Genomic DNA, 25,065 nt, shown 5'->3' with positions numbered 1-25,065 from the left:
GGAAGTGTGCGGGAGCTGCGGGAGCTGCACTGGGAGCTGCGAAAGCCGTGCAGGGGCTGCACTGGGAGCTGCACTGGGAGATGGGGGAGCCGTGCGGAGCTGCACCGGGGGCTGCACCGGGGGCTGCAGGCGGGGGAGCAGCTGGGGCAGCTCTGCTCGGGTTTCCAACCAGGCAGCCTTAAACCCATCGTGCGGGGAAGGACCAGACCAAGTTTTCAAGCGAATCGGGTTTGTGCCTTTAAGCCCCGCGGCAGCCCCGGGCGCTGCCCCCGCCTCCCGGTTAGCTGAGGCGCCTTTCCCGGGAAAAGAGCACTGGGAGCGGCGCGGAGCGGTGAGTCCCGGGGGGTCCCGGCTCCTCTCGACGCTCCGAGCCTTCCATGCGGGGTGTCGGGCTCTCCTGGCGCGGGGGTGGAGGGAAGGAAAAACCCGACCCACCCCGACAGCTGGGACCCACGGTTGAGACCATAGGGCTGGGATCCCACGGTTCGGACTGTGGGAACAGGAGCCACAGTTGGCACCCCATGTCTGGGACCCTGAGACCAGGACCCCTCAGCTGGGACCCCACGGTTGGTATCTTGGAACCAGGAGCCTCCAGCTGGGACCCACAGTTGGGACCCCACGGTTGAGACCTTAGGGTTGGGATCCCACGGTTCAGACCTTGGGACCAGGAGCTGCAGTTGGGACCCCATGTCTGGGACCCTGGGACCAAGAACCCCCCAGCTGGGACCCCACGGTTCAGACCTTGGGACCAGGAGCCGCGGCTGGGACCCCATGGCTGGGACCCTGGGATCAGGACCCCCCAGCTGGGACTCACGGTTGAAACCTTAGGGTTGGGACCCCACGGTTGGGATCTTGGGACCAGGACCTCACAGTTGGGACCCACGGTTGGGACCTTAGGATTGGGACCCCACGGTTAGGACCTTGGGACCAGGACCCCCCAGCTGGGACCCCACGGTTGGGACCTTGGGACCAGGACCTCACAGTTGGGACCCACGGTTGGGACCTTAGGATTGGGACCCCACGGTTAGGACCTTGGGACCAGGACCTCAAAGCTGGGACCCCCCAGCTGGGACTCAATGGGTGGGACCCCACGGTTGCGACCCCACAGTTGGGACCCTGGGACCAGGACCTCGCAGCAACCTCCATTGCTGGGACCTTGTGGTTGAGACCTGTGTTTGGGACCCAACGGTTGAGATCTCACAGTTGGGACCTTGGGACTGGGACCCACAGTTGGGACCTCACAGTTGGGACCCTGGGACCAGGACCTCACAGCTGAGACCCCATGGTTGGGACCTCATGGTTGAGACCCGTGTTTGGGACCTCGCAGCTGGGACCCCACGACTGGGACCTTGGCATCAGGACCCGCAATTAGGACCCCTCAGTTGGGACCCTTGGACCAGGACCTCACAGCTGGGATTCACAGTTGAGACCTCACAGCTGGGACCTTGCAGTTGGGACCCAGCCATTGGGACCCTGGGACCAGGACCTCACAGATGGGACCCAAGGACCAGGACCCCACGTCTGGGACCTTTGGACCCTGCAATTGGGACCCAGCTGTTGAGATCTTGCATTTGGGACTTCGTTGCAGGGATCCCATGGCTGGAAAGGCTCGTACAGCCCTCCTCTCCTTCCTCCCTCTCTGCTTCCTTTTTAGTCACTTGTGGCCAAATATTTTTCCTTATGTGATCCTGGAGTGCTTTTTAGTGTTTTGCAGTTGCCGGTGACTCTGAAATGGTTTGGGGAGGTTGGGAGCACTTGGCACAAAGGAGTCGGTGATGCTGGAGGAGCTTTGTTCTGCTCCTCAGACCGAAGGAGCCAACAGGCAGGGATGGGCTCCTGCTGAATGTCCGTGAATACTGGACGCTTCTGCAAGTTGTGCCTTGTGGTTACATTTCTGTAGGACATTTCATCCTTTCTCTGTTACGCAGTGTGTCTTCAGCTCTACCCGGTGCGAGATCTAATGGCTGAGCCTAGGTGGAAAGTGATCTCTGGACCCTCTTCTCTGAAAGAATTGGTTGAGGAGGAACAACTTAGTTTCTCTAATGCTCTGGAAAACAAATGCATGGTCTGTGTTATTTAAAAGCTATAATGAATTATGAAATAGTCTAAAAAGAAAGTTCAGGGAACTTGAAGGGAAATAAAAAGCACAGTTTTAGCAATAACACACACCTAAATGCTAAAATAAGCAGCATTATCGCTAGAAGAAATACACTACTGGCAGAGCCACGGCTGTGAGCAGTTTGGACCTTGGCATGGGACAAATCTTGAGGCGACCTTCATGGGCTTTGAACACCATCCTTTGAGCTAAAGGAAATATTTCTGCAGCTGGACGGTGCTTTGTTCCCATGGTTGAAGGAAAGGGATTGGGTGTGTTGGCACGCTGCTTCACACCCGCTTGTCTTCCAGCCGTGAGGCTGCCCTGCAGAGTTCAGGCGTATCCCCCATATTGTGTTCCCGGGGGTTCCTGTGGGTGAAGGTGCCGAGCAGGGCAGCGCAGGGCTTGGGGATGGGCTCCTCAAACGGGACGGGCTGGCCAGAGCGCTGTGTGGTCAGCAGAGGACACTATCCTGTGTCGATACATGGGAAGTTTCGTTCTGCAGCCTCTGAAGTCAATGCCAAAAATCCCAGTGAGGTGCTGCGAGTTCCCTGCTTGACACCTTTCGTCGCTGGCTGGTTTTTCTGTGTGAATTCTTCCTTTGAGGGAGCGTGCGTTGCCGGTGACCGCTTTCAAGGGAGCGTGAGGGTTTTGTGCTCATGAATGTTAATGCTGACCTCTTAAACCGTAATAATGGCTGAAGCTGGGTATAAAAAAATGCAATTGGCACATTGCTTCTAATGTGTGTGAGCTGGGAAGAAAGATTAATGTGTTTATCTACGAAATGAAGATATACCTACTTTAGCCACTGTTCTTCTAAGAATCTCTGGTCCCAGTATGTCCACCAGCTTCATCAGGACTAAGACTGACAGGCTGAGAGAGTTGGGATTGCTCAGCCTGGAGAAGAGAAGGTTCCAAGGAGACCTTAGAGCAGCTTTCAGTAGAAAAAGGGGCTCCAGGAAAGCTGGGGAGGGGCTCTGGATCAGGGAGTGCAGGGAGAGGATGAGGGGGAATGGTTTTCAGCTGAGGGAGGGGAGATTTAGACTGGATATAAGGAAGAAATTTTTTACAATGAGGGTGGTGAAACACTGGCCCAGGTTGCCCAGGGAGGTAGTGGAGGTTCCATCCCTGGAGGTGTTCAAGGTCAGGTTGGATGAAGTTCTGAGCAACTTGATCTCCCTGTTCCTGATGGGTGTTTGGACTAGAGAACCTGGAAAGGTCCCTCCCAACCCAAAGCATTCTCTGATTCTGTAAGATTTCTCCCACAAGCTTGGCCCTGGGCCGGGCACAGCGACCAAGGGAGGAGGGTGGTCATCACTAAAGGAAATGCCCCGAGTTAATTAAGCATGTGATTTTTTCTTGGCCATTTATGAGCCAAAAAGTATCAAATTAAGCTCCTATTTTGAAGAGTAACTGGACAAAAATGTCCCTTCCTTGTGCACTGGATACTTCCGATGTGCGTTCGGTGTTTCCTATCTGTGCCGAGCCCAGGCCAACGCAGTTGGGGCTTGAAGGTGCCTTTATTGACCGGATAATCCATGGCTAAAAGTTTAAAAAGTAATTGCAGGTACAAATCTGCCCAGTTCTCTGTTACCAATGGGAGAGCTCGGGGCTGAATGTCTCCAAGGTGGAAATGATGTTAGAGTCTTTGTTAGCGGTGATAATCCGAGCGCGGGGGAGCTCAGTCTGTCTGTCATGTCCCGGCTGAGACGGTGGAGCTGGCAGGCAGGGAGAGGATCTTCTTACTTGTAAGTTGAGAGATATTTGAAGTCCAAGTGGGACAATAAACAAGGCCCGTGCAGTGTCATCGGGCTTGCTGAGAGCAGGGCTGCGGCTGAACCAGATGCATCTCCAAGAGAAGAGCTGCAAGCGAGCTGGTGTTCAGGATTGGGACTAAACTGAATGGTGAGCACTGGGAACACCCAGAGCAGACCTTTCACTTCCAGACCTTTGCGGTCTGGGGGCTGACAGTGCTGGGGACTCTTTGCTCACTTTGTTCCATAGGTGTCCTCAGCCCAGGATCTGCAGCCTTGCAGGTGACAGGGCTTCCTTCTGCTTGGCAGTAGGGTGTAGCCCCAGAAACGCAGCACAACCCCACAAAGCATTAACCTTCAGGGATGTGAGGGGCATGCACAGCTCTACATGTCCTGTTCAGAAGTTGGAGATGGGCTAAAGCAAAATGTTTGAAGAAATACAGTGTTGGGTGGTTGGAGGAACCAATCTGGTGGCAGGAGATGCTCGTGCCGCATGAAATACAAAGGCCAACTTAGCCAAGCCTGGCTTGACAATGTCTGCTGGTCATGGGAGGTTTGTCTGTGCTTATGGAGGTACTGTCTGCTCCAGTTTGCTTCATGCTGAGTGGCTCTGCCTTCCCTTTCTGTGCTCTGCTAGGCTGGCTGCTGTTTCTACATGGGCTTTTCTTCATGGCATACCTTCATCTCATCAGAAGATTTGAGGGGAGATGTATGGGCTCACTAGGAAGGTTCTGTTCCAACACTCCCTTTCATCTCTGGAGCCCTAGGGTGCCCTTGAGACAAAACGTGGAACTGGCATGTGGTTCTTGGCCTCTCCAGACTGACCCATCGCTGCACTGTACCACCACCCAGCAGGCACCACCGGCTATAAATCCACTCCCCTTGGAAAACATCAGTAGCTGCTGCCCGAGGTTGCTGAGCCCTGTTTGCATACACGTAAATTCCCAACCGTAAGGAAAAAAAAATCACACGGCTTGATCCCATTTTAACTGAGATATTTGAGTTTTGCTGTTCTCACCGCCAGGCTCTGCCAGCAGAGCTGTTTGCACACCCACATCTCTTTATCTTCATCTTTCTGCTTTTGCTGACTGCAAGTGGCCGCCTTCTCTCTTCTGCTCAGGCTCATGGTTTGGTGGCACAGAGGGGGTTTGTTGTGAACCCACCAAGCGAGAGGCACATTAGAGTTTACTTTTTCATTTTGGGCTTTCTCCTGTCAGAGAAGGGCGATCCTGCTCCTGCTGGATTCCTCCTCTGAAGCTCCATAAGTCTTATCTGGGTGATAAAATCATTAGTCCTTCACTCACCTTTGACCAAATACTGGTGTCTTTTCCTGGCTGCAGGTGGATTTGCTGCTGATCCTGTTGTCTGCCTCAAGCAAGTGGCTTTTCTTTCATTCCAATGCCATCATTTCACAAAGGCTCAGTCTGGGTCAGAGCTTACAGGCATGACCTTAGGCCATGAGACAGTTTACAACCCTTGTCTGAAGGCTCAGCCGACAGAATTGCTGTGCTGAGAGCCAGGGTACCCTGTACTGGTACCAGCTTAAGGTGGGATAAAGCAAACGCTTTATTAACACTTGGTTATTCAAATGGTTGCAGCGTATCAGCTGCCCTTTATAATCACAGCATTGGATAAAACCATCCAAACAACCCAGAATATGGAAGTGCAGCACAAAGAATCCAGAAGAGCCGGGACTGCTGTCAGGGGACATGAGGGTTTCCTTTCCTTGTTCCTTTTCTTTCCTGTGTTCCTTAACCTTGAGCAGCCTTATCTAGTTGGAGGTATCCCTGCCCAGGGGGGTTGGAATTATATGATCTTTAAGGTCCCTTCCAACTCAAACCATTCTATGATTCTATGATTCTATGATTTTATGATTCTGTGATTCCCTATTTCTTTGCTCTGGTCAGCAAATGAGAGGCCTGGCTCCTGTCCTGGTGGAGGGCGGCTGCTTGGGGCTGGCAGAGCAGGAGCAGGAGAAGCTGGAGAGGAGGAGGAAGGAGCCTGGGGCAAAGCAGTGAGAGATAAGGGTGTGAATATTTCTGTTCTGAAGGAGCCTGGGGCAAAGCAGTGAGATAAGGATGTAAACATTCCTCTTCTGAAGGCAAGAAACTAAGTGGGAAGAGCTGGAGAGGACTGGGACAGCAGAAGGAATGACCTCAGGAGGTGAAAACAAAGAAAGGAAAGACACAGGAGAGGCAAGGGAAGAGGAATACCAAGTAGTGGAAGAGAAGAGGCGGGGGATTGTGGACATAAATGAAGAAAAGCCAAGCCCTTTTGGGTGTAGCCATCACCACAGCGCTGAGCGGTCACCATCCACTTCAGCCTCAGGAGCTGTCGTGCTTTGCAAGAAGCCAATTTCTACCTAAAACCAGTAACCACCCCAATTTGTGCGGAGCAGCTGTGGGCTCTGGGCTGGTCCTCCAGGTGTGCGTGCACAGGGCACGAGACAGAGACCGTGGGGAGGCTGCGAAATGCCCTGCCTGTCCCCTCGCTGCCCTCTCCGCTGTGCCAGGGGACCCATGTGCTCACACACACAGATGCTGCTTTCTTGTCCTTGAGAAGAGTGGGTGACAGTTTGGCTAATCAGGAGAAATATTACAGATAAATGGATTGTTATAGAATCATAGAATCATAGAATAGTTTGGGTTGGAAGGGACCTTAAAGATCATCCACTTCCACCCCCCTGCTATGGGCAGGGACATCCCACTGGCTCAGGCTGCCCAAGGCCCATCCAACCTGGCCTTGAACACCTCCAGGGATGGGGCACAACAGCTTCCCTGGGCAACCTGTGCACCCTCACCGCTCTCATGGTGAAGATATTCTTCCTTATATCAAGCCTAAATCTGCCCCTCTCCAGTTTGTACCCATTCGCCCTCGTTCTATCCCCACAAGCCTTTATGAAGAGTCCTTTTCCAGCTTTCTTGTAGCCCCTTTCAGGTACTGGAAGGTCACTTACTGAGAGGTTGCTGATTGATTCCACTTTATACTTTGATCTATCCCTGTCTGAGCCAACTGAGAAATAAAACACACCTGAGGAAATTCTAGGGAATGACTCGAGGCTGCCCCAGAACCAAATCCAGCCTCCTGTGGAGGAAACAAACCCTGAGCTGGCTGTCAAGGAGCAGCGATGGTGGCCATCTCCAAGGAATCTCAGCCGATCCACAAGGACAACTGGAGACGGTTGCTTGCAGAGGGTGGTTCTTGTTTATGTTCTCTGTAGCCCTTCCCACACACCTTCTCTGCTAAAATGGGGCACTGAGAAGAAACCCCACTAAGATGGGACTGGAAGGACTCTCGAATCACTGAGACCCCTCTCTCCCTTGCTGTGAGGGGCGTCATATTTTATAACGGCTCACAATTTATAACCTGACAAAACCACATAAATGTGCTTTTTTTCCTTAATGTTCCTACTGGAAACTCGTGATTTTCCTGCTGTTATTACTGATCTGAGGTGTTCAAGGCCAGGTTGGATGGGCCTTGGGCAGCCTGAGCCAGTGGGATGTCCCTGCCCACGGCATGGAGTGGAACTGGATGATCTTTCAGGTCCCTTCCAACCCAAACGATTCAATGATTCTATTCTAATTTCTGCCTCCACCAACAAAATTCCCTTTTCACTCGCCTGATTTAATGCAATGATGTTTTTCAACATATGTAGCTCCTTGCTACTCTGCTCCAGTAAGTATTTATAGATGGTCCTTATCTTCCACTAAAATCAATTCCAGTCTCCTCTATTTTGCTCTTGCAAGATGGGCTTTTTCTTTAGATGCTTAATATTCCGTTTATGTGTTCAGCTCTCATCACTCACACTAAAAGAAAACAAACTTTCCTTAGCCTGAAGGGAGGGCAAGGATGACAAGTGTTGATTTGGGGAGGTAGAAGCCTCCTCTGTCTTTAAATATTCTTATTTTTTCCAGTTTTATGCCTCTGCAATCCATAATATGAACTTCTTAGTGTCCCAAGTACTTTTTATTGTAGTATGGCTTTCTATATGGAGCCGAGACTTGTTCAATCTAAACTTTACTGTCAAAGTAACATCCAGCCAAAGCCAATTTTTTCTGCGATGGTATTTTTTTTCCTCAGATGCCATTGTCCTGCTGTTAAAGTCTGTAGGTGGTGAGACCTCCGTGCACTGGTCAGCGTAACTGGACTGGAGCTTCCACATCAAGCATCCTACAAGAGATCCGGTGACTCCAAAACCCATTGAAAGAGCGGAGGAGGGATCGCTCATCTGTATGTATTCAGGTCACAAGGACCACTGGAAAAAAAACGTTTTCTCCCTGTCTGCTCTTGGCCAGAGCTGAATTGTCTGATGGAGATATTGTTAGGCAAGCAGAGGGCCCTACGTGCCTATCTCTGCAGGCTCAGTTACAGCTGAAAAAGAGTATTTGGAGGTCTGTTAGAAAAAAAGAGGCATCTTGGACAGACTCTCCCTTCCTCTCCCCTTTCTCTCTGTCCCTTGCCTCACAAAGAAGTGGCCTTTTAAATTCTCTTATCTAGAAGCTTCAGTTTAAAGAGCTGCTGACGCCTCTTGGAAAGCACTGAAAGCTCTGCTGAAACAGTGCTGCTGCTCCCTGTGTCCTGCGTCCCCTTTTGCCTCTTTCTCTTTCATGGTTGGATGAATTTGCATTAGAAAAGGCTGTTGCTCCTCAGCTTCCCTGGTTGCTGAAGGTACAGCCTGAGTTACAGCCTCACTAAACAGCAGCTGTAGGGCCCAACCACTGCAGCCTCCTCTAAGCTGGTGGAAGCAGCTGGTGCAGAAGTGACCAGGCGAGATGTCTCTTATGTCAGCAGGACTGAGGAATCATAGAATCATAGAATAATTTGGGTTGGAAGGGACCTTAAAGAACATCCAGTTCCAACCCCCTGCCACGGGCAGGGACATCCCACTGGCTCAGGCTGCCCAAGGCCCATCCAGCCTGGCCTTGAACACCTCCAGGGATGGGGCAGACACAGCTTCCCTGGGCAACCTGGGCCGGTGTCCCATCACTCTCATGGGGAAGAAATTCTTCCTAATGTCCAGTCTAAATCTGCCCCTCTCCAGTTTATACCCGTCCCCCCTCGTCCTATCCCCACAAGGTGAAGAAGCCCAACTCTCTCAGTCTGTCCTTGTAGGGAAGGTGCTCCAGCCCTCCGATCATCTTTGTAGCCCTAAAGGAAGGAAAAGCTGAGGGGGTTGTATGTTCTTGAAGCCGTCAATATCCAAGTAGAATAAGTGGAAGAGATGAATTAGCTTTGCCAAGACCCTACGGCACTTCTGTGCTCACATTTGGAGTACTGTGTCCTATCTGAGCATCTTCAGTACATGGAAAGCATTTACACACTGGAACAAGTCTAGTAGAGGCCACCGAGTTGATCTCAAGGGGTGAGAAAGATCAGATCAGGGCTTTAGTTTCTTTGCAGGATGTTTGTACCACTTAGAGCAAAATACTGGAAGCACCAGTGCTGGAGACAAAGTGCTTGGTCCTTCACTTGGGTCACAAAAGCCCCATGCAATCCTACAGGCTTGGAGAGGAGCAGCTGGAAAGCTGCCTGGAGGAGAAGGACCTAGGGGTTTTGGTTGATAGTTGGCTGAATGTGAGCCTGCAGTGGGCCAGGTGGCCAAGAAGGCCAATGGCATCGTGGCCTGGATCAGGAACAGCATTGCCAGCAGGAGCAGGGAAGCGATTGTGTCACTGGACTCGGCATTGCTGAGGCCGTACTTCAAATCCTGGGTTCAGTTTTGGGCCCCTCAGTACAAGAAGAACACTGAGGGGCTGGAGCACATCCAGAGAAGGGGAACAGAGCTGGAGAATGGTCTGGAGAATAAGGGTTATGAGGAGCAGCTGAGGGAGATGGGTATGTTTATCCTGGAAAAAAGGAGGCTGAGGAGAAACCTTATTGCTTTATCTCTCTCTACAACTGCCTGAAAGGTTGTAGCAAGGTCTCTTCTCCCTGGTAGCCAGGGGAAATGGCCTCAAGTTGTGCCACGGGAGATTTAGGTTGGATATTGGGAGGAATTTCCTTACTGAAAGGATTGTCAAGCTTTGGAAGAGGCTGCCCAGGGTTCAGTCACCATCCCTGGAGGTGTTTAAAAGATGAGTAGATGTCTCCGTGCTCAGCGGTGACCTTCCAGGAAGAAAAGGGAGGGGAACCAGAAAAGGAGGGCCCGCCATGGTTGATGTGGTCAGGTCCTATAGTCTGGATGTAATAGTCAAACGTGCTGCCTGAGACACATTTGGGGGATGCAGTGCATATCCATCCCTTTACTTCTTGTGAGAACACACTGGTTGGAGTTCCTGGGGTAACCACAGCTGGCCTGCCACATTTCATCCCAGTCTTGTCCTTTTCCTCCTCTTCTTTTTCATCGCAGAAGCCATCTGTGGAGCTGCTCAGAAGGCATGGAACAGATAAAGTCTGGGCCAGGCACCCAGAGGACGGGACCGAGGGCCAGCTGCTGGAAGGTAGTGGCTGCTGCCGCCGTGGTGGGCAGCGTGACAGCCCTCTACCTGGGGATCCTGCTGGGTGAGTGTGCAGCTGTGTAGGTTTTTTTCAGTTTATCTACTGCAAGAAAAGCAATGGTCAGTCTTCATAGCCAAAATCCTCAAAAGCCTTCTGCTGACAACAAATGTGGTCAATCCTCCCCACATACGCACGCAAACTGCGAGAGCTGTAGTCAATTCATGTTCTGGAAATCTGACCACAAAGCACTTTGTCTTCAGTGTCGTATGACACGTTTGCTCTGTTCCTCTCCTCTAATCCCTGTGACTCCCACCTTTCCTGTCCGTGTACCAGCCACCCTGTGTCGCAGCCTCCACTGGCCATTGCTGGTTTTGCTGTCCCACTCCAGAGCGTGACCACCGTCTCCTCGCCTCTCCCACCTCCCTTCTGCTGCCTCAGGTGCCCTGTGGTCACATGCCATCTTGGGCCAGCACTTTGGTGTGGACCCCATCCTGACGTGACTGATGGGTCCCACCAGCACAGCTCTCCTGTACTTTCTAAGCTGGCTTTGGACCCAGCACACCTTTCCTCTGCCTGTTCCTGCAAGGATGGGCCATCTGGGATTGCGCTGCCAGGTTGTACCCATCTTTTCTTGAGCTTTTGTCTCAGGCTTGACAAAGCCTTGTCATTTTCAAGTTCAAATTAGTTCAGTGCAAAGTTCTCCTATTGCACTTGTGTGGGGTGGCCCAGCACAGCCCTGGGCAGCCTGAAGGCAGACGGAGTGGCGAGGGACACGCACACTGCCCAAACCGGGCGGGTCTGAAGGACGTGATGAGGCCTACGTTCCAAAGTGGGAAAGCAAGAAAATCCCATAAAGCCAATTGTATGCTGGGCTGCATCTCTGGCAGCGTGGCCAGCAGGGTGAGGATTCCCCAACTCTACTGCACTCTTGTGAGACCCCACCTGGAGTCCTGTGTCCAGTTCTGGAATCCCCAACACAAGAAGGAGATGGAACTGTTGGAATGGGTCCAGAGGAGGCTACAATGATGATCTGAGGATTGGAGAACCTCCCTTATGAGGACAGGCTGAGAGAGTTGGGGTTGTTCAGCCTGGAGAAGAGAAGGCTCCAGGGAGACCTTAGAGCAGCCTTCCAGTTCTGAAAGGGGCTCCAGGAAAGCTGGGGAGGGGCTTTTTCCAAGGGCCTGGAGTGATAGGATGAGGGGGAATGGCTTTAAATTGGAAAGGGGAAGATTTAGATGAGACATTAGGAAGAAATTCTTCACAATGAAGGCAGGGAGGCCCTGGCCTAGGTTGCCCAGAGCAGTGGTGGCTGCCCCATCCCTGGAGGTGTTCCAGACCAGGTTGGATGGGGCTTGGAGACCCTGATCTGGTGGGAGGTGTCCCTGCCTGTGGCAGGGGATGGAACTGGATGATCTTTCAGGTCCCTTCCAACCCAAACCATTCTATGATGCTATGGAAGGTGGCTCCAGCCAAGGCCCCAAATCTGCCTGTGTCCTTTGTGCCTCTGACAGACCCCTTCCCTTCCCTCCCTGGCAGCATGTCATCCCACGGGAGAGACCAGCTTCGAGCACACAGTGGAGCTGCAAGGAATCACATTCAATAGCAGCTTACAGATGGAGAGCTCGGACTACTACAGGGTGCTGACACCCGCTCTTGAGAGGCTGGTGAGTTGATCTGGGCTTGCCAGGAGAAGACTTGGGAAAGCCTGTGGCTGTTCCCCAGGGCCAGCTCGGCTGTCCTTGTTCAGCAGAATCCTGATACCGAGGGCAGGAGGAAAACAGGGACTTCTTAAACATTAGCAGGGCACACCGTGGGGCTGAGCTGTGCTTCAAGAGGCGCCATCAGGGCCCTAAGAGACGTTTGTAGGGTGAGAAATGCGTGCGTGCTCAGGTCTGTTCCTTGCAAAGAGCTGGTAGGAAGGCATAAAGATGGGATGTGCTTCATGTGCCCTGAGCCTGGGTGGGAAAAGGGTTGGACATGTGAGCTGGGCACAGGAGTTCTCGAGACAAGGGAAGATGCTTCAGCTCACTCCAACTCCCTGCAAAATCCCAGCCATCATCTTGTCCCTGAGGTCTTCTGCTCGGTGGATGTGTGACCATTGTACTTTGCTTTGCAGTTTCTGTCCAGTGTCCAGGACTCCCAGCTGGACTGGAGCTGCACTGGTTGCACCATCCTGGGCTACAGGTGAGTGGGGCAGCTCTCCCTGCAGCCGGTGCAGCTCATGTCTCAGGGCATTCTGAGAAGCTCCACCAAGAAGGCGAGCTTGTGTGCTTGTTCAAAACTTGGACAGAGGAAACGGCTTTTTAACCAAGGCTGGATTTTCTTCTGGGGTCATATCCATGTTCTGGATTCTTTTGATTGGAAATGCAGGGAGAAGGGCAGAGAGAAAGTGCTTTATTTAACCAAAGCTGAACTTTATGCCTAAGAAAAAAGTGTGTATGACCATTTCAAGCTGAAGCACATCTCTGGAGTAACTTGTACCTTAAATTATGAAGAATTAGTTTTGTTTCTCTTGAGTTGATCATCTTGCCTTGAGGCAGTGAGCATGAGAGCCTGTCCCTTGTACTGACCATGGAGCCAATGTACCCATTAATTCGCTGTCTTCCAGCAGGAATGGAAACTCAAGCGTGATTGTCCATTTCCGCCTCCGCTTCATCCCCCAGGATTCGCAGCCCCTGAGCTCCACCGTGGAGGAAGAAGCTCTCAGGCACGGGCTGGCGGCTGCGTTGAGCAGGCAAGGTCTCTCCCTGGCTGCCTACGGGACGATATCCTCAGCTTCTCTTACAGGTACGTTCCTCTCCGGGCAGCCAGAGCAAGGTGCCCTGTGCTGGTGCTGCTGGCACCAAAGGTGACACCAGCAAAGCCACAAACTGTGTCTCAGACAGCCAAAGTGCCACAGGGGTTTAGCTCTTGTCCAAGCAAGGCGTCGTGCACAGCGGCAGTGCTAGAGATGGAGGTGCTGGCAGGTGCCCAAGCAAACCAACAGAAGATGCTCTCCCTGGCCCCAAGGTGCTTCCAGTTTCACGAGACAGCAGTAGAAACGTGCCTGGGTCTTAGCAATTGCTCAACAGATTTGTGGGGGGTCCTCAGGTCCCCCTCCAATGCTGATGCTGTCCCGCTGCTCTCTGTCTTCCAAAAGCAGCTTCAGGCCCTGCAGCCTAAAGCAGAAATTGCAGCTTTGGCTTTTTTTTGCAGCACTTGGAACCAGCCTGAAGGACAGGATGGTAATTGTTGGTTTGTCTAGACCTACGAATGAGTAGCAGCCCTTGGGCCGTCCTCAGGGCTGCAGCAGTAATTCCTGCTTAGGCAGATATTTCTCATATTTGAATTATTCTCTGAACTCCTCCGAGTAGAAATTCTCCTTTCCTCCAGTGAGTCTGGAGCAGCGTGTGACCCTGGGGCTCCAGGTCCAGCACACTCGAAAAAACACATCTGGAAGACCTGAAGGTGTGGGATCCCCTGCAGGTCCCTCTGTGCTCTCGTGGAGCTTTTGGAGCCCTGTGCAGCCCACGTGGAGGGTGCACAGACAGCCCGTGGCTTTCAGCAGCAGCCCTGCACAGCTTCAGCCTTGGCGCCCGCTCCCGGGGAGCAGCTCGCTGCCACAGCCCTGGGAACTTCTCCCTGCACTGGGGTCACCCCAAAAGCCTGCGGGGCTGCGGGCGGCTGCTCGGCTGCTGGGCACTGTGGAGCAAACTGAGGAAGGGCCCTGGGCCAGGAGCTCAGCCCTGGCTGGGGGGCAGGGAAAACGACTGCCAGGCAGGAGGAAAAGGTGAAACAAAGCCTCTGCCCACCCAGGAGGAGCACAGCCCATGGCAGCACGCAGCCCCGGGCTGGGATGCCCTCACTGACCCCATCCCTTCCGCTCTGACACAGGTCCCAGCGAGGTTTCTCCCCACAGACCGGGACTGAAATCAGGTAAGAGCCAGAAAGCAGGAGGATCCATCTGCCCCTGCTCCCCTGACCTCCTCCTCACCGGTGGCCTGGCTGCACGGAAAGAGGCGCCTGCGTTCCATCTTTTTCATAACTGTATGGTCCAGGGTCCTGCACCTCCTTTTCCTTGCAAGCTCAACAAGGATAGCTCCGCTGTTTTCTTTAGGTCTCCTCTTGCTAGGAACACGTTTACAAAGCCCTTCTTGGTGTCTGATGTAGCGCTGGCCAGTTTCCGCTCAAACTGAGCCTCGGCTCTGAGCAACCTGCTCCAGTGGAACATGGCCCTGCTCCCCGCAGGGGGCTCGCACTGGATGACCTTAAAGGTCTCCTCCTATTCCATTCTTCTAGGATTCCCTCACACCCCTCTTTTCTATGGGAATAACACTGGTGAGCTTCCAGTTGGCTGGGAGCTGCCCCGACTGCCAAAATCTTTGCCAGATGATCCAGAGGGTCCTGCCCATCACATCCACCGGCTCCCCCAGTGCTCTGGGCTGAACCCCGTCTAGACCCATGCACTTAGAATCATAGAATAGTTAGGACTGGAAGGGACCTTAAAGATCATCCACTTCCACCCCCCTGCTATGGGCAGGGACATCCCACTGGCTCAGGCTGCCCAAGGACCATCCAACCTGGCCTTGAACACCTCCAGGGATGGGGCAGCCACAGCTTCCCTGGGCAACCTGGGCCGGTGTCTCACCACTCTTAAGGGGAAGAAATTCTTCCTATGTCCAGTCTAAATCTGCCTCTCTCCAGTTTATACCCATTCCCCCTCGTCCTCTCCCCACAAGCCTTTAGGAATAGCCCCTCTCCAGCTTTCCTGTAGGCCCCCTTCAGGTACTGGAAGGTCACTCTTAAGATCTCCATCCAGCAGATGGGAACATCCAGCAGATCCAGCTGGACCCTGACAAATGAGGAGTCCCTGTTCCAGCACTCCCGCTTCTCCAGCTCAGGGCACCAGGCAGCCCCGGGTCCATCCCTATTCCTAAAGCTGGGGACATTGAACACTGGGGAGCGGAGTGACAAGGACACCGTGGTGGGTGTCCCTGGGGAGGCTGGGGACAGTTGCTGAGGGGCTTCAGAAGACATAACTGACTGAATCCTTGCTGTCCACAGGAAGCTGCCCCGCAGACACGTTCACCTGCCGCAACAGCCAGTGTGTGCGGAAAGAGAACCCTGAATGTGATGGCCAAAGAGACTGTGCCGATGGCTCTGATGAAAGGGGCTGTGGTGAGTGTCTCACGGCAGGGCTCCTGCACACAGGTGATGGGCCACCACCCCCTGCTACAGATCTGGACAGCAGGAACACCCCTGGGCTTCTGGGCACTGAAGAGAGCCAAGGGCACAGCACAGCTTGTCAAACCAGGCACCCCTTGTTACCCCGGTGTTTGCATCGGGGAGAGAATTGTACCCTGCAAACACCGTGGTCCCACCACCACCTGCAGAGGGTTGTGGCCAGACGCACCTTCCTGATGTGCTGATGTCCTGGGCAACTACCTCATGCCCACGAGCTGCTGGGAACAGATCACGAGGCAGTGGCTGAGTTTGTGAAACTTGCCAAAAGATTTCTCTCCGGGATGTCTTGCTCTCCAGAGTTTCAGGGAGGCCAATGTATTGCAGTGCTCTTTTCCAAGCCTGCAGGTTAAAGCCCACCGTGCGACATCCCTGGCAAGGTCCTGCTGCTCAAGCACGTGCTGGGAGCATGCAGGAAGCTAAAGCAGCTTTTCTCACTTGCCCCCGCGAGCCCTTTGCTGGGGTGCATCCAGCAGGATTCTGATCCTTGCCTTTTCTCCTCCGTTTCAGACTGCGGGAGCCGTCCTGCCATGCAGACTGCCAGCAGGATAGTGGGAGGCTCAGAGGCATCCCGAGGGGAGTTCCCATGGCAGGTCAGCCTGCGAGAGAACAACGAGCACTTCTGCGGTGCTGCAATCCTCACGGAGAAGTGGCTGGTGTCTGCCGCTCACTGCTTTACTGAGTAAGCTCTAGCTACGCTGGCGTGGCCCCATTTCCAAAAGCTGCCCTACCTTCTGCTCCCGCTGCTCCGCACTGCCCCATCCGCCCGGCTTTCTTGATGAAGCCCTGGGGAGCTCTGGTCCTGGGGCAGGATGGGCAGCAGCAGCCACCCCGGGCAGCTCTGGTTTGTAGGGTGATGCCTTGGCTGCGGGCTCACACCGTCGCTGCTGTCTCTCCACCAGGTTCCAGGACCCGGCCATGTGGGCAGCTTACACGGGGACCACCTCCCTCAAAGGCTCAGACAGTGGCGCGGTGAAAATGGGCATCGCTCGCATCATCCCGCACCCCTTCTACAACGCCGACACGGCTGACTATGATGTGGCCGTGCTGGAGCTGAAGAGACCCGTGACCTTCACAAAGTACATCCAGCCCGTGTGCCTGCCCGAGGCTGGGCATCACTTCCCCGCCAGCAAGAAGTGCCTCATCTCCGGCTGGGGCTACCTCAGGGAGGATTTCTGTAAGCAAAGAGGGGGCAGAGGAGCCGCAGTGGGGTGGGAGGCACTGGGGAAGGCAATTCCACGCTCTGGTCAGCCAAGGTGGGCAGTGAGATGGGCAGCTGGTCCCATGCAGGCTCCTGGCAGCGAGCTCACGGTCGCTTCTTTGTCGTTTAGTGGTGAAACCCGAATTCCTGCAGAAAGCAACAGTGGAGCTGCTGGACCAGACGCTGTGCTCCAGTCTCTACAGCCATGCCCTCACAGACAGGATGCTGTGTGCTGGCTACCTGGAGGGGAAGATCGACTCCTGCCAGGTAAGCTTTGCCCTTGGAAAGTGGCGAACCTCCACACATGAGTCTTTTCCCTCCCCGTATGCACCAAGTAGCTCTTCAGGAAGCAGGATCTCACAGCACGGTCTCGGTCCTCTCTAAGGTTTGAGACCATGCCTCGGATCCAAGGAGTGTAGAAGACAACTGTGAGGACACGTTCTCTAGTCCTTAGCGCAGGGCACTGCTGTTCAAGAGGATCTTGTGGATATTTAACTGCTTCTGCCTCGTTCCTGAGCTGTAACCAGGGCTGGTGCTGCCGGTGTACCTGGCAGATCCTTGAATCAAAATCCAGATAGCAAAGGGCAGCAGAGGAAACTAAACCATACACAAGAGGTTTTGGTGAACAGCTTGGTGTCTTCCCTAGTTAGCCTTGATCCAGTCTGGAATCACAAGTGGCCAGCTGGAGAAAATCCTGCCTTTCACGGTGCGTGGGGAGAGGAGGATTCTGTTGTGAGAGGAGGGCTGGGATTTCCACAGCTGCCCCTGTGGTCTGGCAGGACCCCACATACCCACACCCACCAGCTGAGCAAAACTGCCCTTCTGTGGCAGTAGTGGTTCATATTTCTGCACCAAAGGCAGCAGAAACTGGAGAAGGGGCCAAGAGTGGAAGATTCAAGGTTGGATGGTGAACGTGACCCTTCCAGTTATTCTTTACTCACCCAGAGCAATCCTACCCACGGAAGGCACCACCAGCTTCCCAGACACAACGTCCTACATCAGTGACACTTATATGGCCCCACAGTATCAGAGCATTGACCAGAGAACAATGGCCAAATCAAGAAAACATCATGCAAAGATTAGGATGGTCTCCCTGGGTTGTGTGTCATGCAACGAACACCCATCATCTGACTGTTCAGAGCCTGCTGGGCTCAGCCTTTAAGAGCAGCAGTTTAACAAGTGCTTCAACCAGTAGAAATGCTTACGCTAGATTTATGGGGGATGTCCTTGTGCTCTTCTGGCATATCAAGTGCACGAGGGTACTGCTTCATAGCAGAATGGTGTACCCACACTGAGGAGCACCCGAAAGCCAGTGCAGAAGGTGCTTCCCCCGTCACTAGGCTGCTGCAATAAGCAGAGGTGAGCTGGGAGGCCAGATCCTGCCCTTGGGGCACAACAACCCTGTGCAGCTACAGAGTGGGGAAGAGGGGCTGGAGAGCTGCACGGAGGAGAAGGACCTGGGGGTGTTAGTTGACAGCGGCTGAACATGAGCCAGCAGTGGCCCAGGGGGCCAAGAAGGCCAATGGCATCTTGACTTGGATCAGAAATGGAGTGACCAGCAGGAACAGGGAGGTGATTCTCCCTCTGGACTCGGCACTGGTGAGACTGCACCTTGAGTACTGTGTTCAGTTCTGGGCCCCTCACCACAAGAAGGATGTTGAGGCTCTGGAGTGTGTCCAGAGAAGAGCAACGAAGCTGGTGAGGGGCTGGAGAACGTCTGACGAGGAGTGGCTGAGAGAGCTGGGGTTGTTTAGCCTGGAGAAGAGGAGGCTGAGGGGAGACCTTATTGCTCTCTACAACTCCCTGAAAGGAGGTTGTGGAGAGGAGGGAGCTGGGCTCTTCTCCCAAGTGACAGAGGACAGGACAAGGGGGAATGGCCCCAAGCTGCACCAGGGGAGGGTCAGGCTGGATAGCAGGAAAAAAATTTTCACAGAAGGGGTCATGAGGCCCTGGCAGTGGCTGCCCAGGGAGGGGGTGGATTCTCCATCCCTGGAGGTATTTAAAAGATGGGTGGATGAGATGCTCACAGACATGGTTTGGTGGTTGATAGGAATGGTTGGACTTGATGATCTAAGAGGTCTTGTCCAACCTGGTGATTCTGTGATTCTGTGATACTGTGACAGAGACGCAGTCAGGCAGAGGTGTGTTGAGGGTGGCCAAGGCGATCTTGAGCAGCCCCACGGAGAGCTCACTCTCTGGCTTCTCTTACAGGGTGACTCTGGTGGGCCGCTGGTTTGCCAAGAACCATCTGGCAAGTTTTTCCTGGCGGGAATCGTGAGCTGGGGAATTGGGTGCGCTGAAGCCAGGCGGCCTGGGGTTTACACACGTGTGACCAAACTCAGAGACTGGATCTTGGATGCTATTTCTGCCTTCCCCACCTCCATAGCCCGCACTCTCCCTCCAATACATCCCAGTACTAACAGTAACGTGGTCAGCACTGAAGACCTCAACACCACTGGAGCAAACCCCGTCATGTCACCAGCCCCAGCGGCCAGCCAGCCAGTGACTGCTTCCAGACCACAAGGTATGAGACCTCATCTGGAATACTGTGTCCAGTTCTGGAATCCTCAACATAAGAAGGAGATGGAGCTGTTGGAACGGGTCCAGAGGAGGCTACAAAAATATTCAGAGGGCTGGAGCACCTTCCCTGTGAGGACAGGCTGAGATGTTCAGCCTGGAGAAGAGAAGGCTCCAAAGAGATCTTAGAGCAACCTTCCAGTACCTAAAGGGGCTCCAGGAAAGCTGGAGAGGGACTGTTCATAAAGGCTTGTGGGGATGGGACGAGGGGGAATGGGTATAAACTGGAGAGGGGCAGATTTAGACTGGACATTAGGAAGAATTTCTTCCCCATGAGAGCGGTGAGACACCGGCCCAGGTTGCCCAGGGAAGCTGTGGCTGCCCCATCCCTGGAGGTGTTCAAGGCCAGGTTGGATGGGCCTTGGGCAGCCTGAGCCAGTGGGATGTCCCTGCCCATGGCGGGGGGGGTTGGAACTGGATGATCTTTAAGGTCTCTTCCAACCCAAACTATTCTATGATTCTCTGAGCACCCACAGCCTGGGTGCACCTCGGCAGGAGGAGTGGCTGGTACAGGTCCAAATGTCAGGCTTGATCTTCCGCTGAGTTGAGCTGACCTTCCTTAGGGTGGCCCACACCACCATTGCCTAAGGACCAAGGCACAAGTGATGCTATCTGGCTACCTCCACTCAGCCCAGAGCAGGTGGCAAAGTCACTCAGTCCCTGTGCAGAGGAATTTCATGGGCTCCTTGGCTTGTGCAACCCATGTGTGGGTGTGCCTCCTGTCTGTGGAACTGCCTCAGCAGGCCCAGGACAGCGACTAAGACACAGCAGCATCTGGCATGGTTTACACCTCGAATCCTGTGTTCAGTTCTGGGCCCCTCACCACAAGAAGGATGTTGAGGCTCTGGAGTGTGTCCAGAGAAGAGCAACGAAGCTGGTGAGGGGCTGGAGAACGTCTGACGAGGAGCGGCTGAGAGAGCTGGGGGTGTTTAGCCTGGAGAAGAGGAGGCTGAGGGGAGACCTTATTGCTCTCTACAACTCCCTGAAAGGAGGTTGTGGAGAGGAGGGAGCTGGGCTCTTCTCCCAAGTGACAGAGGACAGGACAAGAGGGAATGGCCTCAAGCTCCACCAGGGGAGGGTCAGGCTGGATAGCAGGAAAAAAATTTTCACAGAAGGGGTCATGAGGCCCTGGCAGAGGCTGCCCAGGGAGGGGGTGGATTCTCCATTCCTGGAGGTATTTAAAAGATGGGTGGATGAGATGCTCACAGACATGGTTTGGTGGTTGATAGGAATGGTTGGACTTGATGATCTAAGACGTCCAACCTGGTGATTCTGTGATTCTGTGAACCTGTTACCACTCATTTTTGTTTGGCACCTAAGGGTCTCCCAGCAGGTCCAAGTTGATGGCTGTGGCTTCCCAGCAGCTATGCATCTTCTCCCTGGAGGGAAGAAGGGCAAGTCCATGGGAGGAACCTGTTGGCTCCAAGAAGCACTCCCAGCAGCTTTGCAGGGAGATGTAGCATATTTTTCTAAATTCAGGAGTAATGTTTTATCTAACGTGGCAGGGCTGAGAGGCGCAGAGCTGCTGGTTGCTCTGCTTTCGAGACAGGCATGGGATGAAGAGCAAAACACAGAACAGTTAGGGTGAAAGCCCGTGTATGTCTGTGCACAGCCACCATCAGGGGCTCCCATGATTACCACCAGGGCTTGGGCAGAAGCCTCAGTCTTCAGCCCTGACCTGTTCCTGCTCATACTTACTGATCAAAGAGCACAAAAGTCTCTCCTCACTTGTCTTCTGCTAAGAGTACTCACAAATCCTGCTTTGGCTTTTGTTCAGAGTGTGGAGGACGGCCTGGGTTCTCTAAACCCAGCAAGATCGTGGGAGGAACAGATGCTTCCAGTGGAGAGATCCCTTGGCAAGTCAGCCTGAAAGAAGACTCAATGCATTTCTGTGGAGCCACCATAATCGGGGACCGCTGGCTGCTGTCGGCAGCTCACTGCTTCAACGAGTGAGTCCATCCCTGGAGGTGTTCATGGCCAGGTTGGATGGGCCTTGGGCAGCCTGAGCCAGTGGGATGTCCCTGCTCATGGCAGGGGGGTTGGAGCTGGATGATCTTAAAGGTCCCTTCCAACCCAAACTACTCTATATTTACCTGCTCTTCAGACATCCAACATGGGTCACTGCTGGAGACAGCTCTTGGGGCCTGACTTAGCAGGGCTGCTCTTCTGCCTCTGCTGTGGTAAAGCAAGGTTTCAAACACCGATCGTTTAAAGCTGTCTGCTATTTAAATGTCAGGATTCATGCTATCAGCATGTGTGATTATGTATTTGCAGGACAGAACCAGGGGAGATTGAAGCCTACGTGGGAACTACCTCGCTGAACGGAACAGATGGGACTGCAGTGAGAGTCAACGTAACAAGAGTGATCCAGCATCCCCTCTTCAACCCTATTTTTCTGGACTTTGATGTGGCTCTACTTGAGCTAGAGAGACCTCTTGTCTTCAACAAATACATCCAGCCCATCTGTCTCCCACTTGCTGGGCAGAAGTTTCCTGTTGGCAAGAAATGCATCATTTCTGGGTGGGGTGACCTCCAAGAAGGGAACGGTAAGCAGGGATCCATTATGGGGGGGGTTAAGCTGAAAGAGGAGAGATTGAGATGAGATCTTAGGAAGAAATGTTTTGCTGTGAGGGTGGGGAGGCCCTGGCCCAGGTTGCCCAGAGCAGTGGGGGCTGCCCCAGCCCTGGAGGGGTTCCAGGCCAGGTTGGATGGGGCTTGGAGCCCCTGATCCAGTGGGAGGTGTCCCTGCCCATGGCAGGGGTGGAACTGGATGGGCTTTGAGGCCCCTTCTAACCCAAACCATTCCAGAGCTGCTGGGCTGCTGAGAACACAGCTCACATAGGACCAATTCCTCTGTGGGATTAGAGCCTGTTTTCCTGAAATATGTGTTGGGTCAGTCTAAAAGCCATTAGTTCCTACTTCTTTCTTCTGTGTTGACTAATCCTGTGGTTTTCACACAGTCACCAAGCCTGAAATCCTGCAGAAAGCCTCCGTGGGCATCATAGACCAGAAGATCTGCGACTTCCTCTACAACTTCTCCCTCACTGACCGAATGATCTGTGCTGGCTTCCTGGAGGGGAAGGTAGACTCATGCCAGGTAAGAGTCTGGGATTTCTTGGCTCCTCTAGGGATTGTTCCAGAAAGGCAGGCTCACACCCATCCTTGGGAAATATTTATCGAGCTGCTGTGGGGAGGCTGCACCCCATGTGTACCTTGGCTCAAAGAACGCAGCCCACTGCCATGGAGCTTTAAAAGAGCTTTAAAAGAGCTTTAAGGCTCCATCAAGTTGAGAATGACTTCTACTAACATCTCATGACTCTGTGTGGCCAGACTGGAGTCTTGGATGAAGCTGGTCTCCTCCTGTGGCAGCAGGACATTGGTGGCCGTGTGGTGGCCATCCTTCCCTTCCGGAAAGGCACTGTTAACTTTGATGACAAATGCCACTTGAATCTGTGCAGCCATGTTGAGGGCCAACCCTGGTTTCAGCCTTTGCACCCTTAGCTGTGCACACACGCTGCGTGGCATAGACAGCCCCGTGGTGCTGGAGAAAGAAGAGTTTGGGGCAGCTGAGTCCTGCCTGTGTGGCTAAAGGGGTGTCACACCCCGAGGGAGACAGAGTAGGACCGAGAACTGTATTTAAACATTGAGTTTATCACCTATAATGTTACAATTCTAAGTCAAGAATATTAAGCTTAAGTCTAACCAATATTAGCATCCTATAAGGATTCGTGAGGGACCATATGACCTGTACGGAGTTCGGTGATAAAGTCTTTAGATGTTCTGCAAACGCTCTGGTGTTCGGTGTTCGTAGATTGTTGACGTCGGTGGGGGATCTCAGACCAGCTGAGAGGGAGCTCCCATTAAGGCTTGCTCCTCTCATTCTCTTATAGTCTATTCTGGAGTGATAACATCTCGGGTACCAGTCGACCCATCTCCTTTACTTTGATCAGTGGCGTCTGATGGTATGGGACACAGTAGATTGCTTAATCCCCAACAACGTGTAGGAATCCAGAAAATCCAGGGTCATAGATAAGGATGTTTCCATCACAAAAACTCATAGTCTAAATCACCCAAGTACAACATGCGTAGATCTCTTTTCACAAATCTTATTAATACTTCTGTTTTGAGGATCACCTCTGAGTCTTTGTTCTGAAATCTATGATGTAAATCTGATAAGGGAGGGGATGACCAGGTGCCAGTTTAGTCGTCCTGATAGGCAAACGAGTGGCAGAGACAGAATGGCTCATTCTCCCCGACTCATCCTGGCTGCACAGGTGGGCTTTGATATGGACGCTGATGTGGAGTGGCCACCAGACCTCCATCTGGCCCCTCTCCACCCCGCGACTCAGAAAAAGCAGCAGCCTTCTTCAGCAGCTTCAAGAGGGGGAGGGATATGTCGGGGGGCAGCTCCACGTAGACCTGTCTTGGGCTGAGCAGCCGTTGCCTTGCTTCTTCCTCAGGGAGATTCAGGTGGACCCTTGGCCTGTGAGGTGACCCCCGGAGTGTTTTATCTGGCCGGCATCGTGAGCTGGGGAATTGGTTGTGCCCAGGCTATGAAACCTGGTGTTTACTCCAGAATTACCAAACTCAAAGACTGGATCCTGGCTACCATCTCACAGGTGCCCAGTCTTGGCACAGGCACCCCTTCCAGTTCAGCTATTACCGGAACTCCTGCTGCCACCATCCTTGTTCGCCAGCCCAGCACAACGGCTGCGATTCCAACCAACAGAACCACCCTGGCCGTGGAGACAACACCCGTGACAGAAACCTCCACAGCTCTGAAAACCACTGAGCCTGCCAAGCCCCCCCAAAGCCCAGGTAAAGCTGACAGCAGATTTCTTGACGTGCTGGTAGGAGACCTCCAGCCCCAGCACGGGGGGTACTGAGCAGGCCATGGGTTATTGCCTTCCAGTGGTGCCTTGTACCAGCCTCACCTTCAAGTGTTCCAGCAACGTCTGTATTGGAAAACAAAACCCTGAATGTGATGGCATCGTTGACTGCAGCAACGACTTCGATGAACATAACTGTGGTGAGTATTGCTTTGCAGCCTGTGACTGCTGCCCAACCTCGTTCTACATTGCCCTGGGTTGGGCAATCTGTGGTTTTGACACACAATGGGGGACGATGTGATTGAGAGCAGCCCTGCAGAGAAGTACTTGGAGTGCTGGGGATGAGAAGCTCGACATGAGCCGGCAATGTGCGCTCATGTGCCCGTCAAGTTCAGCAACACCATCAAACCCATCTGTCTCCCAACGAACTGTGTCCTGGGCTGCATCCAAAGCAGCGTGGCCAGCAGGGAGGAAGGGGATTCTGCCCCTCTATTCCTCTCTTGTGAGACCTCACCTGGAGTATTGTGTCCAGTTCTGGAATCCTTAACGTAAGAAGGAGATGGAGCTGTTGGAATGGGTCCAGAGGAGGCTACAAAGGTGATTGGAGGGCTGGAGCACCTCTGCTATGAGAACAGGCTGAGAGAGTTGGGCTTGTTCAGTCTGGAGAAGAGTAGGCTCCGAGGAGAACTTACAGCGACCTTCCAGTACCTGAAGGGGCTACAAGAAAGCGGGAGAGACTTTTTACAAAGGCATGGAGTGATAGGACGAGGGGAAATGGCTTTAAATTGGAAAGGGGAAGATTTAGACTGGACATAAGGAGGAAATTCTTCATGATGAGAGTGGGGAGGCCCTGGCCCAGGTTGCCCAGAGCAGTGGTGGCTGCCTCATCCCTGGAGGGGTTCCAGGCCAGGTTGGATGGGGCTTGGAGCCCCTGATCCAGTGGGAGGTGTC

At 53.3% G+C, this 25,065-nt stretch overlaps 1 protein-coding gene across 4 annotated transcripts; it reads left to right on the top strand.

Moving 5' to 3' along the window:
• The first annotated feature begins 208 nt into the window (after positions 1 to 208).
• TMPRSS9 (transmembrane serine protease 9) lies at positions 209 to 24,914 on the top strand. 4 transcript variants are annotated; one of them, XM_054050524.1, is made up of 17 exons: positions 212 to 331; positions 7,930 to 8,079; positions 10,199 to 10,350; positions 11,824 to 11,951; positions 12,404 to 12,471; positions 12,899 to 13,074; positions 14,161 to 14,202; positions 15,331 to 15,444; positions 16,018 to 16,189; positions 16,410 to 16,684; positions 16,839 to 16,975; positions 18,920 to 19,232; positions 21,063 to 21,234; positions 21,560 to 21,831; positions 22,246 to 22,382; positions 23,746 to 24,103; positions 24,198 to 24,914. In XM_054050524.1, exons 3-17 carry the CDS (start codon positions 10,227 to 10,229, stop codon positions 24,413 to 24,415), a joined length of 2,706 nt encoding a protein of 901 aa, XP_053906499.1. In that variant the 5' UTR covers positions 212 to 331; positions 7,930 to 8,079; positions 10,199 to 10,226; the 3' UTR covers positions 24,416 to 24,914. The 4 variants fall into 4 exon arrangements, with proteins under 4 accessions (XP_053906501.1, XP_053906499.1, XP_053906502.1 ...); XM_054050526.1 differs by lacking the exon at positions 7,930 to 8,079 and having other exon boundaries at positions 209 to 331; XM_054050527.1 differs by lacking the exon at positions 10,199 to 10,350.
• The last annotated feature ends 151 nt before the right edge of the window (positions 24,915 to 25,065 follow it).

This window comes from Cuculus canorus, chromosome 27, assembly GCF_017976375.1.
Source record: "Cuculus canorus isolate bCucCan1 chromosome 27, bCucCan1.pri, whole genome shotgun sequence".
Taxonomy (NCBI): Eukaryota; Metazoa; Chordata; class Aves; order Cuculiformes; family Cuculidae; genus Cuculus; species Cuculus canorus.
Note: the sequence above shows the minus strand (reverse complement) of the source record. Positions and strands in the feature narration are given on the sequence as shown.

Excerpts from the sequence above, each read along its gene's own strand:
- TMPRSS9 (XM_054050526.1), top strand. The coding sequence starts at position 10,227 with ATGGAACAGATAAAGTCTGGGCCAGGCACCCAGAGGACGGGACCGAGG. Across the intron at positions 14,203-15,330 it reads CAGACCGGGACTGAAATCAG|GAAGCTGCCCCGCAGACACG; the intron begins GTAAGAGCCAGA and ends TGCTGTCCACAG. Across the intron at positions 16,190-16,409 it reads GCCGCTCACTGCTTTACTGA|GTTCCAGGACCCGGCCATGT; the intron begins GTAAGCTCTAGC and ends TCTCTCCACCAG.